This window comes from Passer montanus, unplaced genomic scaffold (assembly GCF_014805655.1).
Source record: "Passer montanus isolate IOZ18808 unplaced genomic scaffold, ASM1480565v1 scaffold10, whole genome shotgun sequence".
NCBI lineage: Eukaryota > Metazoa > Chordata > Aves > Passeriformes > Passeridae > Passer > Passer montanus.
In genome coordinates, this window is record NW_024356505.1 from 33,978,084 (window position 1) to 33,996,342 (window position 18,259).

The 18,259-nt window shown below is 38.6% G+C and overlaps 1 protein-coding gene across 1 annotated transcript in view; it reads right to left on the reverse strand.

Moving 5' to 3' along the window:
* Nucleotides 1-307: 307 nt before the first annotated feature.
* The window catches only part of WDR37 (WD repeat domain 37), a 40,010-nt gene continuing 22,058 nt past the window's right edge, over nucleotides 308-18,259 (reverse strand). The window contains exons 11-14 of the mRNA XM_039707178.1: nucleotides 17,682-17,823; nucleotides 5,729-5,863; nucleotides 4,950-5,064; nucleotides 308-3,468 (exon numbers count right to left, since the gene is read on the reverse strand). Of these exons, the coding sequence (XP_039563112.1) occupies nucleotides 3,337-3,468; nucleotides 4,950-5,064; nucleotides 5,729-5,863; nucleotides 17,682-17,823 (524 nt within the window). The 3' untranslated portion in view covers nucleotides 308-3,336. The remainder of the gene's footprint in view (nucleotides 3,469-4,949; nucleotides 5,065-5,728; nucleotides 5,864-17,681; nucleotides 17,824-18,259) is intronic.

Genomic DNA, 18,259 nt, shown 5'->3' on the forward strand with positions numbered 1-18,259 from the left:
CATAACAAGATGCAATTACAATTTTTTTTCCATACAGAATGGGGGAAGACAATACAAATGCAGTCCTGAACACCCTTTCAGTCTAGATACTTTACTGGCAGTATGATCATTAGTGCCACAGAAAACTACTGTAATAAACAGACTTGGCTTTCTCTTCCAAACTGTACTTATGAACGCCTCAGAAACAAACTTTTTTAGTAGAAAACAGTAGAAAGTGAATAGGTAGATTCTTTGACTACAAAAAATTGAAATATTGACATCAATAGTAACCTTAATGCAACACAGAAAAACAGCAAATTGCAAAAAAAAATTGTTTAATGTTTTAATGCCTTTTGAATTGTAATGAAGAAAAACATTTTACATCTAAAAACAAATTAGCAGAATAATAAAAAGTGGTTCCACATAACTTATAAATTCTTTTCCCCAAAAGGTAGTTTTCACAGATTTAGGCAACAAATAAGATGTTTCATTCCAGATCTTTCTGACTGAAAAGTATACACAAACTTCGTGAAAATTGATGTGCATTGCTTGAGAGAAAGACACAGAAGCTTGGTTTTGCCCAGTGATGAGTTTTCTGTGAAATTCTGCACAATACTGAAACTGTAACTGCAACTCTGCTCCATTTAATGAAATGCTGGACATTGTTCAGTGCTGGAAAAACACTCTTTAGAACACTTAGAGCCATGAAATGTTTTCCACATATTTAGTCAATGTAGTATATTCACTACCCCTGCTCATATGTTTAGCTTCAAGGGGAATGGCAGTTTGGCTTACCCTTCACTACAGTACAGAAAACTAAACTAAGTGATAGTTCAGTGTTCAGCTGATTTAAGTATTAGCCTGCTCATAAGAACGTGGCTCTAGCACCTTGTTTGGTTGATTCTTTTCAAAATGAAACCACGTAATCACCCATTCTGGTGCCAGAGGATGGTCCCTCTGGTGATATAAAAAGTTTGCAGCAATGATGATTAAACTGCATAGAGTCCAGTGGTTCTGTACTACATATGTATGAGAGAAGCTTAGACACTTTAGTTTAGCAGGACCAAAACCAGTGACCCTCTCCTCTGCCTCAGGTAATAAAGGAGAGCCATTGTCCAGATCCTACATGCAGGCCATGCTGGATAAACTGCTTGTACTGGCCAGACACTTTTCTCTTTTTTTTTTAAAAACAGCATAAACCTTTGTAAAGTTCTCTCTGTTACCAACTAAAAGAAAGAGAGTCTTGTTTTCTTAAGGAATAAAACCTGTAACCCAACATCAAATGGCTTTAACCCAGAGCAAAAAACCCAGGAGAAAAAAAAAAAAAAGTGAAAATAAACATTGTCACCATCATTTAACTCTTACCACCAGAAGACTTAAAACTCTGCAGCTGCTTTCTGCAACCTCACTAGTTATAGTATTTAAGAATACTTCAGCACAGTTGTCCATCTTGTATCTCAAGAAAAAATCCCAAACCCCACAACAGAAAAAAAACAAGGGATCAAACCATTCTGATGACATGTACTACAAAGACACTACATATATTCTCCATTAAATATTTTGCATTTCCTCAATGTTACAGTCCAAAACAATGTTTAGGACCCCCATTTTCCTTCCATTCCTCACTGATGCATTCATTATCCCATGCCATCCCACTGTACTCCCATGCCACACAAATGTTAGTTAACAGGAGAACCAGCTAACACACATCTTAATGTCATTACAAACAGTGATGCAGAGGACATGAGCACAGATGTAGTTGCACAGAATCATGATGATGAGATAAAAAGCTCCTAATACATCTGCCAACCCACCATGAACTCCAAGATTCCACTGTCAGAGTGCACCTTTCCTTACCCCCACCCTTCATCTCATACTGTGATATGTCAGACAGTCAAGGGCAGCACCTCCCTTCAGCCAAAAACCAAGAGTCTGTCTGAAGCAGCCCTTCCATTCTTTCCAAGACACCAGCTGCCACCTGCATCTACTGACAGCAGCAGCTGCAGAGTAACACCCCACTGCCAGTGCAAAAACAGCTAAACACAGTGAGGAGCAAACCCAGAGTAAGATCATTTGGGAGAAAGAAGGGAGAGCTATGCTAATTACTCCCTTCTGGAACAAGCCAGAGGCTGCAGTGCCCCTGCCATGGCTGGGTGACATATGATGCTGACTTAGTGTATTGCACCACTAGCTTCATGTGTTAACTACCTTAAGGATCACATGTAGTATGATTGTCTTTCTTCTCCTGTCAGAGATAGTACTTCAGCCAGAGACCAAAGGTGCTTTTTTCTAGGCTACAGAGAGATTCCATGCATCTTGACCAACATTCATTTTTGAGGTAGAACTCATTTACTTTGTATTGCTGGCTCAAAATAAAAATATGGGAAGTGAACACAATTAAAAGTATGCTCACTGTAGGTACATAAACAAAATCATCAACCCCCAAATAAACTATTTCCTTTCTGGGCAGATCACCAAAAGGAATTAATCCTTCTTACAAAGGTTAGCTCACATTCACTGGTAAAGTCAAACTTTCATAAATGGTTTATAACAATAGCTATAAACTAAAGTGCTTCAGAATTTGCTTGACTAGATTTCAGTGATTAGAATTGTAATAGTCTGGATTTTTGCTAATATGAAATGCGATAAGGTTTCAGAATTACTTTATATAAGAAGGGCAGAATGAATCTTTCTCTTTTTTCAAAATAAAAAGTACAATTAAGATTACAAATAAACCTGGCAGTCTATACTCACTACAAGTTGCTTGCATTTTCCTTCTCAAATCTACTATTTCTCTTGTAACCGGAGTAAAAATGGAGTTGAAGTTGCACTATATGGCAGCACTAAAAAAAGTATTCAAATCAGATGCAAACAGGAAAATGTTTACAATCATACAACTAGTGAAATTCACACTTCATTTCAAAGTTTTAGCCCTGCAGATTCCTTTTAACACAAGGCAGATATGTAGAGTCATGGAAAAACATAACAGACTGTATACACTCTCTACAGTAATTACATAAGTTTCACATTTATGTCACAGATGTAATGCCCTACTGTGTAACTATTAAATGCTAAATAACTTATGAACATTTATGTGCTCTACGCAACAGTGAACATATTGACCAGTGGATGCCAAAATATAAAATTTCATACACAAGACAAACTAATTTTTAAAAAATCACATTTTTCTGTACAACCCATGCAAACTGTGCACAACGTGGTAACAAGAACAACACTTGCTCAAGTCTCCCCTCACGGAAGAGCTTTTACAGCGACAGCAGACCAGTGCTCAGAAAAGTCTGCCCAGGTGTAGAAGTCCACGGCGACACAAACTCTGCAGAAACTCTCAGCAACACTTCACTTCTCCTGTAGCAAAGCAGGGATGTTGATGTTCCAGCCGATGGCCTGACGGTCAAACCCACACGTGAAGAGGTTGCAGATGGCATGGTCCTCACACCAGGCACAGCAGCAAACCATCCTCCTGTGCCCCTGCCGCCGCGCGGGAGACAGCAACGTTACTGACACGGACTGGAACTGCTGGGCAACAGCTCACTGCAACTCACACTGCAACCCCACCAATCCTCAGCCTGCTCCTTGCAAACAGCCCTTGGGAATCCTAAAGGTCATTGTTACCTGCATCTGCAAGCTAAGTCTTCATAATGATGTGACTTCTCAGCACCAGCACTGCATCCATAAGTCAGATGCATAGAAAAAGATGCATCAAAATTTTTTGAGTTTTCCAAGGTCTGTTTGCTATCTAGTTACATTTTCTTTATAAAAGCAAATCAAATTTTGATTTTAGCATTTTTATTTATAAAAGTGGTCTTAAAATAAGGAACTACTTGCTGGCAACTACTTTGTACTACTTTGTAACAAGCCTGCAAGACTAAGTGTCCATATCCTCCATAATTCAGGAGTGATAATACTGCAGCAGGAAGAATGTCATACTGATGAAAATAATTCAATAGCAACAAAAATGTCCAAAATAAGGTTCTGACCAACATTCAGGTTAAAAAAGAAATAAATAAAGTCATGATTTCAGTAGTGTCAACTTGAATGGAACTACTAAGGAAAAAAGGAAGACATGCACATGTACCTAAAGAACCCCCTCAAGACTAAAATAAATTTAAAAACTCACCTAAATTAGAAAAAAAATTTAAAAGAGATTAAGTTAGTTCTTAGAACTCCTTCCTAAATTCTGTCAGGAACTGCTGAATCAACCCCTAAAAAGGCCTATTTATGTGACATAATCCAATTAATTTCACTTAGTCTGATTTGCTCCATTAGTGACGCTTGCCATGCCAAATAGTGCCATAAATGCACAAAACCTGATTGCTGCAGCAAGGATGGTTTATTACATGCTAGGATGTATCTAGAATATATGTGAATAAGCATAGAAAAAAAAAATTAAGTTTATCACCAAGTCATACAAGGTGAACTCAAAAATTGACCCTCACTTTTTCCCTCTATGTTTCTATGTCATAGAATCACAGAATGGTTTGGGTTGGAAGGGACCTGAAAGATCATCTGATTCCAACCTTCCTGCCATGGGCAGTGACACTTTCCAGTACACCTGGTCACTCAGAGCCCCATCCAGCTTGGAATATATAAACCAGCTAGACATAAACCTCACAGTGAGCCATTTTTCTGACACAATTCACATGGAGACATTAAAACACATCAGAAGTGCTCTTAACTTTTTCCATTTCATAGAGAAGGTGGATGTGTTTCACTTTAGAATGGGGAAACATCATGATGAAATTCACTTGAAACACCATTTCCAGCTCCAACAAAAACGTTTAAAACATTTTAAAATGTGTGAAACCATTGGCGCGTCGGTTATTTTTAATAACTAACGGCGCATTTATTCAGACCAGCACCCTTCAGCATTTGCTCAGCTTTAAGCCAGGCAGACCAAATGCCGTTTAACCTTGCCTGAGGAAGGACAGACACTCTGAGGGTGCAGGTACCTGTCTGTTGCTGCGAGGGAGCCGCGCCAGCCGCACCCCTGACATGTCGAAGAGCCGAACCTGCCGGTTGTCGTGGGGAAGGGCGATGATCCTCTGGCCAACGCACACGTTAATCCTGCAGGGAAGGGACAAAAGGAGGTGGGGAGCAAACAACGAGCCTGACAAATAGAAACTGACAGCACAAATTTAAGCTCACGGGAAGGGATGCAGCGGAATTTTTCCTGGTTAGAATTCACAAATGGAAAGAGGAAAAAAATATTGAACCATTAAGGTATTTTCTATTGTACTAGATCCTCAAATGGCCTTAACATCTGCATTTTCTTATAGAAAATTTCTTAAAAGCAATGTACTTACTAAAAATTAATGTTGATCATACCTGCACTTTATAAAACCATTTCAGACCTTTTTCAAATTCTTATAAATCTCAAGTTTCATTTCAGGGACAAAAAATAAATGTATATTCAGTGACTTAACAGAACAGACTATTTCAGTTGAAAGATACCTGCAACAACCATCCAGTCCAACTACCTGACCAATGCAGGCCTGACCAAAGCTTAAAGCATGTTATTGAGGGTCTTGTCCTAATACTTAAACTCTGGAAAGCTTGGTGCATCAACCACCTCTCTCGGAAACCTGTTCCAGGATTTGACCACCCTCTCAGGAAAGAAATGTCCAGTCTAAACTTCTGTGGCACAGCTTTAAACCATTCCCACATATGAAAGAAATTAAGATTAATAAAGCACAAATTAAGCAAAGCAGTAACTCAGAGATCTGCTCACCTGTTGACTGCAGAATCTGTGCGGATTGTTGCAATAGGACTCCTCATGTTTTTCAAATCCCAGACTTTTACTGTACGGTCATCACTACCAGAAACAACGTTGTCTCCCACAGTGAAAACTGCAGATGTCACAGTGCTAAACAACCAGGAGTAAAGACAAAGATGTCAAACTCTGAACTTCTTTATTAAACTAGCATCTGATTGAAAGTTTTATTTCCTGCTTCTGTGCTTCCTTTAGCACATGTAGCTTGCCTTTTTTTTTAAGCAGAGTAATCTGAAATTTTTCAATTCCAAGCAGTTATTTTTGAAGTTAAAAGTATTCTTACAAGAAGCTATGACACTTAAGGTGAACAGGGCTTGAGTGGCCCAAGTGCTAAGAGAAGCAGTCCAACAGTAGAGATTCTCTGGAGGCATCTTTCATAGGCCACTGATTCTGACAGGAGCTAAACAGGCCCAGCCTTGAAACCTGAATTCACTTTTGAAGTTCTACACTAATGTCCACCAGGTTTATCCACAACCCCAACTGAATTAGTAGCACAGAGTACAAATCTTAAGTGATTTGAGATCAGTAACCAAGCTTTTCTTTCCATCCAAAGATTTCTGTAGAGCTATCCCAGACATTTTCATTCACTGCACAGATACTGAGGAGGTCCCAAACACCTGAGATGTAGCTAAAGCTGTTACATGCTGTAATCCACACATAAGAGTCTCCACTGTAGCTCCACTACCAATAGCTACAGCAATTAACAATCTCTAATTGTGATTTCTAGTCCTGTTTTACAAGCAGCTAAAGTCTGAGAGTCAGATAAAAAAATGGCAAGAAGCAGTAAGAAGCACAGGCATATACAGTTCTTCAAATTTTACCTAGCATGCCTAGAAATGCACAAGGGCAGTCAGAGAAAGACTCATGGGAATATTTCTAGCAATTGAAAGTCCAAAATATTACTTCCAGAAGCTATTTTATAAAGAATTTTATTTTAGAATGTTATTATCTTTGTATTTTACAACTTCAGATAACAATATGTCATCAATATATTGGGCTCAAAGAAACAATTTTCATGATTATACAATTACTTTCAAATACTTCACCTTTATTTCATATTAACCAATTAAAAGGTTTTGTACTACAATTTTCATTGTAATTGGGTCAATTCCCAACTCAAAGCCAGTTATTTTCTGCCCACATAATGTACTAACAAAGCATTTTTAGGGAAGGCTTCTCAATTTTGTTTCTACAGATTTGATTTAATGACCTATCTTGTAACTTGGGTCATGCACATCAATTTCTTAGAACTTAGTAATTTTAATTTAAGTTGTCAGTTGTTACTGTCACTTTAGTTGTTCTGCAGAAATTTGAATTCATGTCCTATCCAAGCTGCTGATTAAGATTAGCACAAGCCAGGTCACAATGGACCAGTTTATGCAAGCCTCTTAATTTAAATTGACACCAAATTAAGTTTTAATTAGGATGAAGGCCCACTTTTTTCATGATACCAAGTTTCCTAACACATTATTAGAGTGCAGCTAAGCCACCAGGGAGATGATTACAGAAAGAACCAAGAGGTCTTCGAATAATCTTCTGGACTTTATGAACAAAAAGTCAAAAAGTTAAAACATACATGAAGGCCACAACTGCTGAGCCCCTTTCATGAGGCACCTTCTTATTTGGGAAGAAAACTCACCCATGCAGTCAAGCTGCTGCACAATACAGCTGCCATGTTCTTACCACCAAACTTGTCTCCTACCAGCCCAAACTCCTTTGAATTTACCAACATCTGCACTTCTCACTAGTTCTCCACACAAACAAGATCAGAAAAAAAATTCAGGCTTTTACTAATCTCTATACTGCTGCAATATATTTGAAGCAAAGTTTACAAGTTTAAAATTCTCTATTCAATCTCCATAATTTACACACACATTGGAAGACTTCCTAGTCAACAACATAAAGAATTCAAGTCACAGAAAATCTCCAGGTGAATGAATATACTGTTCTTTAGTATTCTGCTGCCAACAAACAAATCTGATCTGTTTTCCCATAATACAGTTTATTCCAATTACAGCTGGAATACATTGTGAAACTGTTTTAAAATAACCCTCCACTTTTGGGTGCTTTTTTCCAAAACTTTAAAGAGCTTTCCAGCTTCTTTGATCTCATATTGGTTTTGCTTTATCATTTATCACTTTCAAACATGGTTAAGTTTCTTTGACCACATAAGGTTCTCTAATCCTTAGATTTATCATTTTTAAATAAAAACATTCAAAACTATTGCCAGCAAAACAGAATGCCAACCCCAGGTTAGCTCAATCCTTCCTGCTCCTCCAAAGACTCTCAAAAGATAACAAAATCCTTTCCAGCTTAATTTACTCTCAGCTTAACTGTTCAGATATTACTGGGTACACCAAGCAAAAGTTTGTAAAATAAAAATGCATTTAAATTCTTCTGTAGTTCTCTGGAAATAGGGCAAGCGATAGAAAGGCAAAGGGAAAGCTGCTGGTGTGTTTTCAGTGACAACTTTAAAGGTGCTTAGTGGTCTTAGACGTCCATTCACCCTCAGCTCAGCCCTGCAAGGCCCTGCAGGATGGGATGCACTATCTGCAAGCACATGGGACTATGAAAACAATCTTTTACATAAGGAGCTTTGAATTTAGTGGCTAAATATAAAAACACTTCTTACTGAACCCAGTGTTTATGACCTAGAATTTTGGTCCCAGTTCCAGAGCAAATAGTATATGGATGTCTGAGTAACATTCCCTGTGCTTTTACAAAAATGACACGTGACTCTTCTAAGGGAAACACTCAGTTCAGTTCTCATAGACATCTCATTTCAAAATAGAATTGCAAGGCTTGAAGTTTTAAGTAACTTAACAAATCTAGAAAGGCCAAAACAGAATCATTCTCACAAACCTGACAACTCTGGGAGGGTTATCAGCAATTTATTCATCTGAGTAACGACAAAGTGGTTTTTTGGGTTTGTTGTTTGTTTTTGGGGTTTTTTTAAAGTGGAACCTAATGAGTTGATATTTTAAAAAATCACACGCATCTAAATTCAAAAACTTGCTCAACACTACAGACCTAAACATGAAAAGTGCTGCACTCATAAATCTCATGCAGTACAAATTACATTTTGTCTCCTCTGATACTCCAACTGGGGAATCTCAATATGATAATAGGACAGATGCATCTCGGCAACCTTTTCCTTGGTTTTGTCATTATTTGGGTTTTTTTAATTAAAACAAAATAGAAGAAGAAAGACCACTTCCTACTTATAAATTAAACCAGCCCAACTAAAGGGGAATGGTGACAAGGAAGAAAGGGACACAAAGTCTGTTGGAAGAAAGAAGTTAACAGAATCAGCCAATAAACAAATAACCTTTCAAAAGTATTACCTCCACCATAACCCCATCCATATCGCAAAAATTAAAAGCCTTTTCCCTCTATTTTCATGTGGCTAGAATTAATTTTTGTTTGTGTTAGTCTTCAGTTTATCCTAACCCAGATAAAACTCTGGTTAACATCCCCTTGGCTAAATTAATAAAAAGTGTCAACAAAAGATCATCAGCCCCCATGTTAATTGAATGCTACAAGACATTAGAGTTTTAATAACTCAAAAAGATGACAGGTATTGTAGGACATTAAAGAAAAAAAAAGAAAGAAACAAGCAAAGAGGAAGCAGTCTTATGACACTTCAAACTGTGGGTCCCACAGGGAGTTTGGTGTGCTACAACTATTCTCCAAAAAAGCTTCAGCCTCCGCCAAACCCCAGCAAAACTCATTTATCTTGTCATAGGGAGCAGCCGAGCGTGTACTTCCAGCTGACAGCGTGGCACTTCCTCAGCACACACCACTGCCTGGCCTGCACCATCCTGCTCCCTCCGTGGGTCTCAATCACCAGAAATGCTGTGCTGCTCGCACTCCTCATTAGGCTGAACAGCTGTCTCCCCAGTCACACTGAGACACAAAACTGCTTTGCATAACAATCTGCTGAAATTTCACACATAGGGGAAGGGGGGAAAGAAAAAAAATGTGGAAAATGTTGGACCATGAAATGCTGATGCAGATCTCTCACTGGCAATCCACCAAAAAATAAGTTAACACTGCTCTTTCCATTTTGATTTGCAACCTAAATTGGGATTTACTATCAAACTGGGAGACAACACATTTTCATGGCCTTGAACAGGCATCTACATGCATAAATCTGTGTGTGGGATGAAAATGGACTAAACCACAGCTCTCAAATGAATTTATTCAAGGTAACTTGAATACATACAATTACCTACAGCTGTAGGCAAGCAGCAAAATCTGAGGCCTCAAATATGCTTCTGATTTTAAGTAGTAAAACTGAGAAACAAAATCTAAAGGAAGCTCAATTTGGTAACACATTTTCTGCACAAGTTTCCTTTGTTTTAGGGGAACAAAGCATATCCCATATTCCCTGCAGCCTGATGGGAAGCCAGGAAGTGTGTTTAAAACTTCCAGATGTGGACAACCCCACTGCCCATCTCAACAGGAGATGGCACTGGCCACAGGAGGTCCAGGTAAGGCACCCACCAAAACCTCCACATTTGAGTGCATTCAGGTTTCAGAAATGCTAAAAGCACTCAATTCCAGCAGGAGCCACACACATCGTTCCACATCATTCTCAAAGTCTGTCTGTGGATTGATCTCCAAATATCAGCAGAGCTTTTTTCTGCAACTTAAGAAACGGTAAGAACAAACCATGAAGGAATTACAGAAGCACAGAATCATTTAGGTTGGAAAAGACCTCCGAGGTCATCAAGTCCACCCTATGATCAAACACCACGTGTCAACCAGACCATGGCATTGAGTGCCATATCAAGTCTTTCAATAAACACCTCCAGGGACAGTGACTCCACCACCTCCCTGGACGGCCCATTCCAATGTCTAATCACCCTTTCTGTGAAGAAATTCCTCCTAATGTCCAACCTCAACCTCCCCTAGCAGCTTGAGACCATTTCCTCTTGTCCTGTCACTGGCTGCCTGGGAGAAGAGACTGACCTGGCTACAACCTCCTTTCAGGGAGCTGCAGAGAGTGGCACTTTGATAACTCTATGCTAGTATCAGGTTGGCAGAATGTTAGAAAAGAAAACTGGGAATTCAAGCTGTGCAAGAGAGCAAGAAGTGGTAACTTGGATGGGCTGAAGGCATGTAAAACATGCAGGCCCTGGTCTGTCCTGAAACAGATCTATGAAGAAGCACTCAGCAAGGGAAGTGAGGCACATTCAAAGCTGGATCCCTGAGATATCAGTTATTAAGGCTGCTAACAAGTCTAAGAAAACCACTGAATTCTTATCATGCTCTGTTACACCTATGTAGTAAATGTAAACCAAAATGTTTTGTAAAAATGTCCAGAAGTACTAGAAGCATTTCAAAAAAGCTAACCCTAGAGCTTTGAGCCCAGGCCATAATCTTCATTTAAAGAATATTCAACATGCAAATGTAGGATCAGAACAGTGTGGGAAATGCAAGTTTGGAGCCTTTTTTCAATGAAATGCAAGAGGAAAATGTCCCTCAGCAGACAAAACAAGGTAGGAATATTAATAGCAATATCAGAACCATCTACTTAATCGGTGAGGCTTGGGAAGAAAACTTAATGTTTCATCATAAAAATTTTGCATTTTTTACAGAAGCTAGATTGAGATATCCACACATGGGGAATGCCTAAGGCATTCTTTGATGAGAAACAACAGAAAAATGGTAGACAAAGCATCACTAAAGTCATTAATAACTGAAGCAAGAACAGGACTATCTTGAAAAGAACAGATGTGTTAGACTGATCAAACACCACTGATAGCATCCAACTGGTTACACTTTGTTTGCCACAAAAGGTTTTAACTAAAAGCCCAAGCACAGATTTAGTCAAAGGTGCAAAGCCTGCATTTTTAGGACTACATCTACATATGCTTTAATTTCACCAAGAAAGCATGGTTGAATAAGAATACATAGCAGAGACCTTGTAATATTGGGCATATCTAGAATAAGACTGCTTCCAACAGATATGTCTAATGACATCCTGGAGAAAAAGTACTTCTCCCCCTGCCATGACCTGCTCTTTCAAGAACAGTATGTTCAAAACAAACACAAATAAGATATAAGAATTAAATCTTGCAGTCCCAAGAATCTGAGAAAGCCAGATGACCTTGGCAAACCCAAGTGCCCACAAAAACTAAAGCAATTACTAGTCTCTTGAAACAGAATGCCATTTTGACATTAACTCTCAATTCACTAAATGTCAGAATTCAGCCCAGCATCCTAATCAGCAGCTGTTTAGTCATTTTTGTATTTTTTAATGTAGATTCTTCAGCAAGCACAGGAGTTGGAAAACAAAGTTGAAACAAGACATATTTGTAATTCTCTAGTTTCGAAGTCCTCAGGATGAAGCACATCTCACCATTCAGCTGGCACACTCGGAGACATACAGGCAGCAAATGAACAGGAACTTTCCCTTCTGGTCTCTTAGAGCCACACAAGCAGAGTGAAAGGAGATGGAATATGCTGCAGTCCAAAAGAGCTATAAGCTCTTTGTAGGAAATATCATAAGATCCATGATCAGCAATTTTTTTCCTGAGTTTGCCCAGAAAGTAACACTCATACAGATTCCACAGCTAACACACACCCATGCTTGATGCACTGGCCCAATTTAGCCACAAGGATCAGTTTGAAAAGTAGTAAACAAACTTTTAAATTTTTTTTTGGGCTAGGACAAAAGTACCCACTCCAATTTATGGGGGTTTTTTAAGCCAAAAATACATTCAATTACCATGGCAAAGTGGTGCGTAACTACTGCATACTACTAATGCTACAGAAAGCATAAACAAAGGATATTCACTTAAGGGCAGCAACCCAAAGCTGCTTCTGAAGATATCACTTTATTCTTTAAAGGATGGTATTTGCAAGTACACACTTGGAAGCCCTGCATATTCTTTTTCAAGCATTTCAAAAGCAATGTCCCCAACCAAAATGTACCCCTGGCAGTCACTAAGGAAAACAAAACCCTTTATGATTTACCAAGTAATTTTTCAGCTGCATGTATCAATATACTTCAAATGTATAGTAAAAGCTGTAGTTTAAACGCTGTATATGAATCCACTAGCTCATAAACATTCTGTTGCCCATAAGGGATTAATTTATTTCCTGTGTTACTAAACTGTAAGAAAAAATGCACAAAAATCTGTAAAGTACTGGCTAGACCTGTATAGGCTAATTTAAAAAAAAATTTAAGCTACAAACAGTAAATATTTCCAGCATTAACATTTTAGAAGACTTCATCAAGACACACCCCAGCACATGCAGAGTGCTTAAATGGACAGAAAAACTCATCAAGCAGATATTCAAGAGCATGTCAACACCAGAGTTACTCAACTAGGCCACTGTGTTGGGAAAGCAAGGCCAACTGGGACAAGATGGGCTGTGCAGGTGTCAGCAAAGTGGAAGGAAAACTGCCATGTAAATGCCAGAACCATTTTGCTCCACAGAACAAAACCTCAGTTCATTTTGAAGAGCTCTAATCAATAACCTCTAAATTGAATAATTTCTCAATAGGAGAACAGTTGTTATTATCAATCATGTATTTCAAAGCAGTATCTGCTAGAAAAAAAGATACTGGAATATGAGTCACCAATATGATTTTTGGAGGCTTTAACTCAGGAGATCCATTTCAAAGCAGTATCTGCTAGAAAAAAGACACTGGAATATGAGTCACCTGTATGATTTTTGGAGGCTTTAACTCAGGAGATCAATTTAGTTAAAGGCCACAAGTTAGTGCCTGGATTATAACATAAATGTAATCTTTTCCCAGGACTCTGTTAAACTCTTCATATGGGGGTGTGACTGGGAATTCACAGCACTAGCAAGACAAATTCCTATTGGTGCACATACAGAACCAGACAATAAAAAATATTTATATTTAAGCAAACATCAGTCTTATTTCCACACCATTTCATATTTTTTTCATCAGTAAAGAATAAGTAAATGAGATGAACTGAGGGCATGGCAGATCTAAAGCAGTAAGTGACAAGACACTTTTACTGCTATGTGAGTAGGACACAGGCAAATAAGTCATTTATTGAACTGAAATAGTCATATTCATACATACACACACATATATATATGAAAAATGTAAACAAGAATGTCTACAGAACTGGAAACTTCCATTGAAAGATACAACTTCGAAAAAGACCCCAGCTGAATGCAGGCTTGAAGGGCAAAAGTACTATCAGGGTGATATACTTAGCCTATGAATACCAAAATATACTTAGAAAAACACTTTGAGGCAAAATAGGTAACTTGTAAATAAGAACAGAAAATACAAGAAGAAAGTACAGGAAATTTCTGTAATTAACATAGGAAACAAAACTCTTGAAGATAAAAAAACCAAAAGATGAATCTGAAGCTAGGCAGACTAGGGAGGCACAAAAGGTTTAACAGGGAAGTTAAACATGCAGAATTTGCCTAGAGATAAGTTGAAATCTTTACCATTGGAACAACCTAACTACAGCTGGCAATTCTAAAATTATCTCTAAATTCAAAACAGTTATCAATGCAAGCAGCTCAAGACAGGTTGATCACAGTGATTCCTTCTGGCTTTACTGGAAGAGAATTTATTTTCTTAAACTGTCTTAGTACTAGATGATAAGAAACATTCTGCTTTTAATAAAGCTATGTAGGAGGCACAAAAAGTTTAACAGGGAAGTTAAACATGCAACTTATAGAATTTGCCTAGAGATAAGTTGAAATCTTTACCATTGGAACAACCTAACTACAGCTGGCAATTCTAAAATTATCTCTAAATTCAAAACAGTTATCAATGCAAGCAGCTCAAGACAGGTTGATCACAGTGATTCCTTCTGGCTTTACTGGAAGAGAATTTATTTTCTTAAACTGCCTTAGTACTAGATGATAAGAAACATTCTGCTTTTAATAAAGCTATGTTCAGGACACTAAAATGAAAGGTGATTTCTTAATCCACTTAAGATACAAATCACCTCTCACAGATGATGACATACCGTCACTTTGACACACAGGACTGCAACTCTTCATTTTTTGACACCAATTAACACCATAAAAGCTTTATATACTCTGTCAGTAACAGGGTTCCTCAGTGTCTGAGCACACCAGCACGAGTTTCGGTTTTCACCCGATAACGAGCCCGCAGTGTCGCTCATTAAGGCAATTAGCGGCGGCCGGGCGCGGCGCGGTGCTGCCACCTGCTGCTGAGCGCCCGCAGCGCGGCCCGCGCCGCCAGCACGGGATCGCTGCGACGGCTGGGATGAACTTTGGGGGAACCTCTGCCCTGCACACCCGAGATCACACGGGCTGACCCACCTCAACCTGCAATGCACACTAGCAAAAGCAGCTCTCTGGAGCAAAACACCTGTTACTGGAGATCCCACACCTGCAATTTTTCCAATTTGCAGCTTTTCACTTCCGAGTGATTGATTACACCAGCTGAATACTTGTTTTCAGCTGGAACATAATGCGAACACCTCTGGAGAAAATCTTAGAACTTTGTTTCATTCTAAAAGAAAGCATCTCACATGTTCTGAGACAGCTCTACAGCACAAACCAAAGCACAGTGTGTGGGGATAGTTGGGAGAGTTGCATTGAAAAGTGCCCTCCTAATTTGCTAGAAAGTTGATGTAGACATAACCCATCTCACCAAACCATGCTTGTGCTACAGGGTGAAATTCTTTTTCCCCCATCTCACTTTCCAGGAAAGCTGAGGAGTAACAGTGCCAGAGAAATTTAAATGCAGTCACAAAACTTCAGCAAATGAAAATGTATCACTTCCATGTGTAGCCGCCTCTCTTACGAAACCATGGTCAGAAAGTTATGGGCTTCTGCTGACTGACCTTCCACAGAGGAAAACCTTTATGCTAATCCAAGATGATGTGAGACACAATAAACACGGAATGCTGGCCTCATGATTGAGATGTTTGGCATCTAATTATATTGGCATAGTGCATTAGGAGTTGGTCTGGTGAAAAAATAGCTGCTCTGTGAGTGCCAGACTCATCAGGTACTATTCAGCCAGAGGGTGTTAAAACTTATGGTTGAGGATTTTAAATCATCAGTGTTACAACTGTAACATCCAATTTACAGAACTGATGCCAAAGGCCTATCAAAATATTAAATACTTGGCAAATTATTCAAACAGACATTCAGAAAAGCCAAAAAAAAAAAAACACAGAACAGTTTCTTCTATGCTGCTTAATGTGAAGAGATTGTTGCAGTGTTGATTAGAGGGTAATTTAAAAATATTTTGCCAGTAGGCAGTACAATAAAAAAAAAACAAAAATAAAATTCCCCCAAGTATGTCTCAACGGCAAAAATATCAACCCCCCTAATCTCTGCTCTGTCTGCATTCATCAGTGAAACACCTTCTGTAACAGAATTTCCCCTCCCACAGATGAGAGCCCCAGCAGCCCTGGCCACTGAAAAGTAAAATCACTTTTGAGACTGTCAAATTTAGGGTGTATTTGGTGAAAAATTCTATGTCAATACTTGAACATTCAAAGTACAAAACAAAGACAGCCGATACAGCACACAAACACAAACATAAAGATGATTAAAAGATAGAATAAGAGTGACTGAAGAGGTTGCACAAGGTCTATTCCATTCCTGAAAGATAAACTCTGCTAGTTTATAGGTCTCAGCAATAGAAGCCAAAACACCAGCTAACAGTTTTTACAGTATGAACCACCACCCAAGATCAACATCATTTGGTCTCAGCAAATATATGGGAAAACACAAATGTCAGTCTTGGTCATTTCTCTGAAAAAAACATCCTGAGACAAAGCAGTTAATCAGCATGGGGAAACATGCAAGCACCAATGGATACAAAACATTCCAACTTTATACAACATTCTAGGAAAAGTGATAGAAGAATACAAAAGTGATGAGATGAAACAATTCTAGGATGTAGGCTGCAAAATCAAGCTTACTGCTCTATCAGGAGAAGATGGCCATGTATACAGGATGATTGTGAAGCACCAAGCATTTATCAAGCTCAGGGGTCCAGGGCAGAAGGGGTTAAAGAGGTTTTTGGTTATATATAGGCTAGTCAAGAGCTGAGAAAATGAAAAGAGAGCACTGAAACTCAGTCATAATGTAAATTACACAATTAACATAAAACCAGAAATGTGAGTAAATACTTAGGGTTTATATTTAGAGCTAGGATTAACAATCATCTTTTATTCTGAGGAAGGGAGGTGAATTTTTTTTCTAAGCAGTCAAGGTCACACATATATAAGTCAAGAAAAGGTTTGCTTCCTTGGGTAAAGTATTTCCAAGTTACACCTGCATTTTCCATGTATCAGAGCTCCAAAAACCCAAAAGTTAAGTAAACACCAGAACACAGATGCTCACGACTACATTTGTCCATGTTCAATAGTAGCTAGTATAACAACATTAAGCCTAAATAGGTAACTATAAGTGTTACATTAGAATCACTGTTTTGACAGAACATGGCAATCAGTGCCTGCACTTTTATTTCTTATTTTGTGTAAAAATTAGAAGCTTTTGAGAGTAAAAATTAATCCTTTTTTTATCCACTGGTTTCAAAGGAGTAACCTTTACTTCATAGTGAGTATCAAGACAAGCAAAGGCAATCTGCTTGATCCACTGCATTGCAGCAATAACCCCAAACTGCAAGCATAACCAATGCCAAAAAGAACCTCATACCCTAAATCACTTTAATTGTAACAATTTTTATCAAGACTTACCATATGAGCAATAGCACACCAAGAGCCTTGGCTGCTGTTTTGGAAATTATGTACTGCTGTGCTACATTTGAAGGAGCACAATTGGGGTTTTCTGTGAAAAATCAGTCTCACAAAACAGGAATGAACTCAGCACCTTAAAGCGCACAGGAACATTTCTGGGCAGATTTGCAACTTTTCAAACTTGAAGAAAACCTGAAGGAGCTGTCACTTACTCTGTGTGGCCCTGAAAGACATTCACAGAATGGATAGAAGGATCTCTGAAATCCCACAGGCGGAAGGTGGTGTCGCGGGACGATGTCACCACGAGGCGCTGCGTGGGATGCGTGCAGCAATGCGTCAGCTCTTGGTCGTGCCCTGCAACCACACAGCAGAACGTGTAAGGTAATGAAAATAAGAGTTTTCATTTCCACATACGCTTGGAATGACATGCTGATGGTTTCTTCTCTTTTCCCCAACAGAAACGAGTAACGATCATTCTGAACTTTAATCCTGTTACTGCTGTAAAAGTTTGGGAATGTATTAGAAGGCAAAAGTCACACTACTTATCTCACATTCAGTAGTGCAGGTTATTGCTGCTTAACACACCATGAACACAGCAAAAGCCTTTTGCAAAGGCTTTTTAAATTTTGGGTACATTCAATTTAAACAACTATTTTTTCATAGTTAAATCATAAGCTTAAAAGAAGACAAATTCATGCTCAGGGGATTTACAAGACTGCAATTTTAAAAACTTTTACAACACTAAGCAGCAGACAGTACACACTCACATCCTGCTCCTAAGAAACAACTT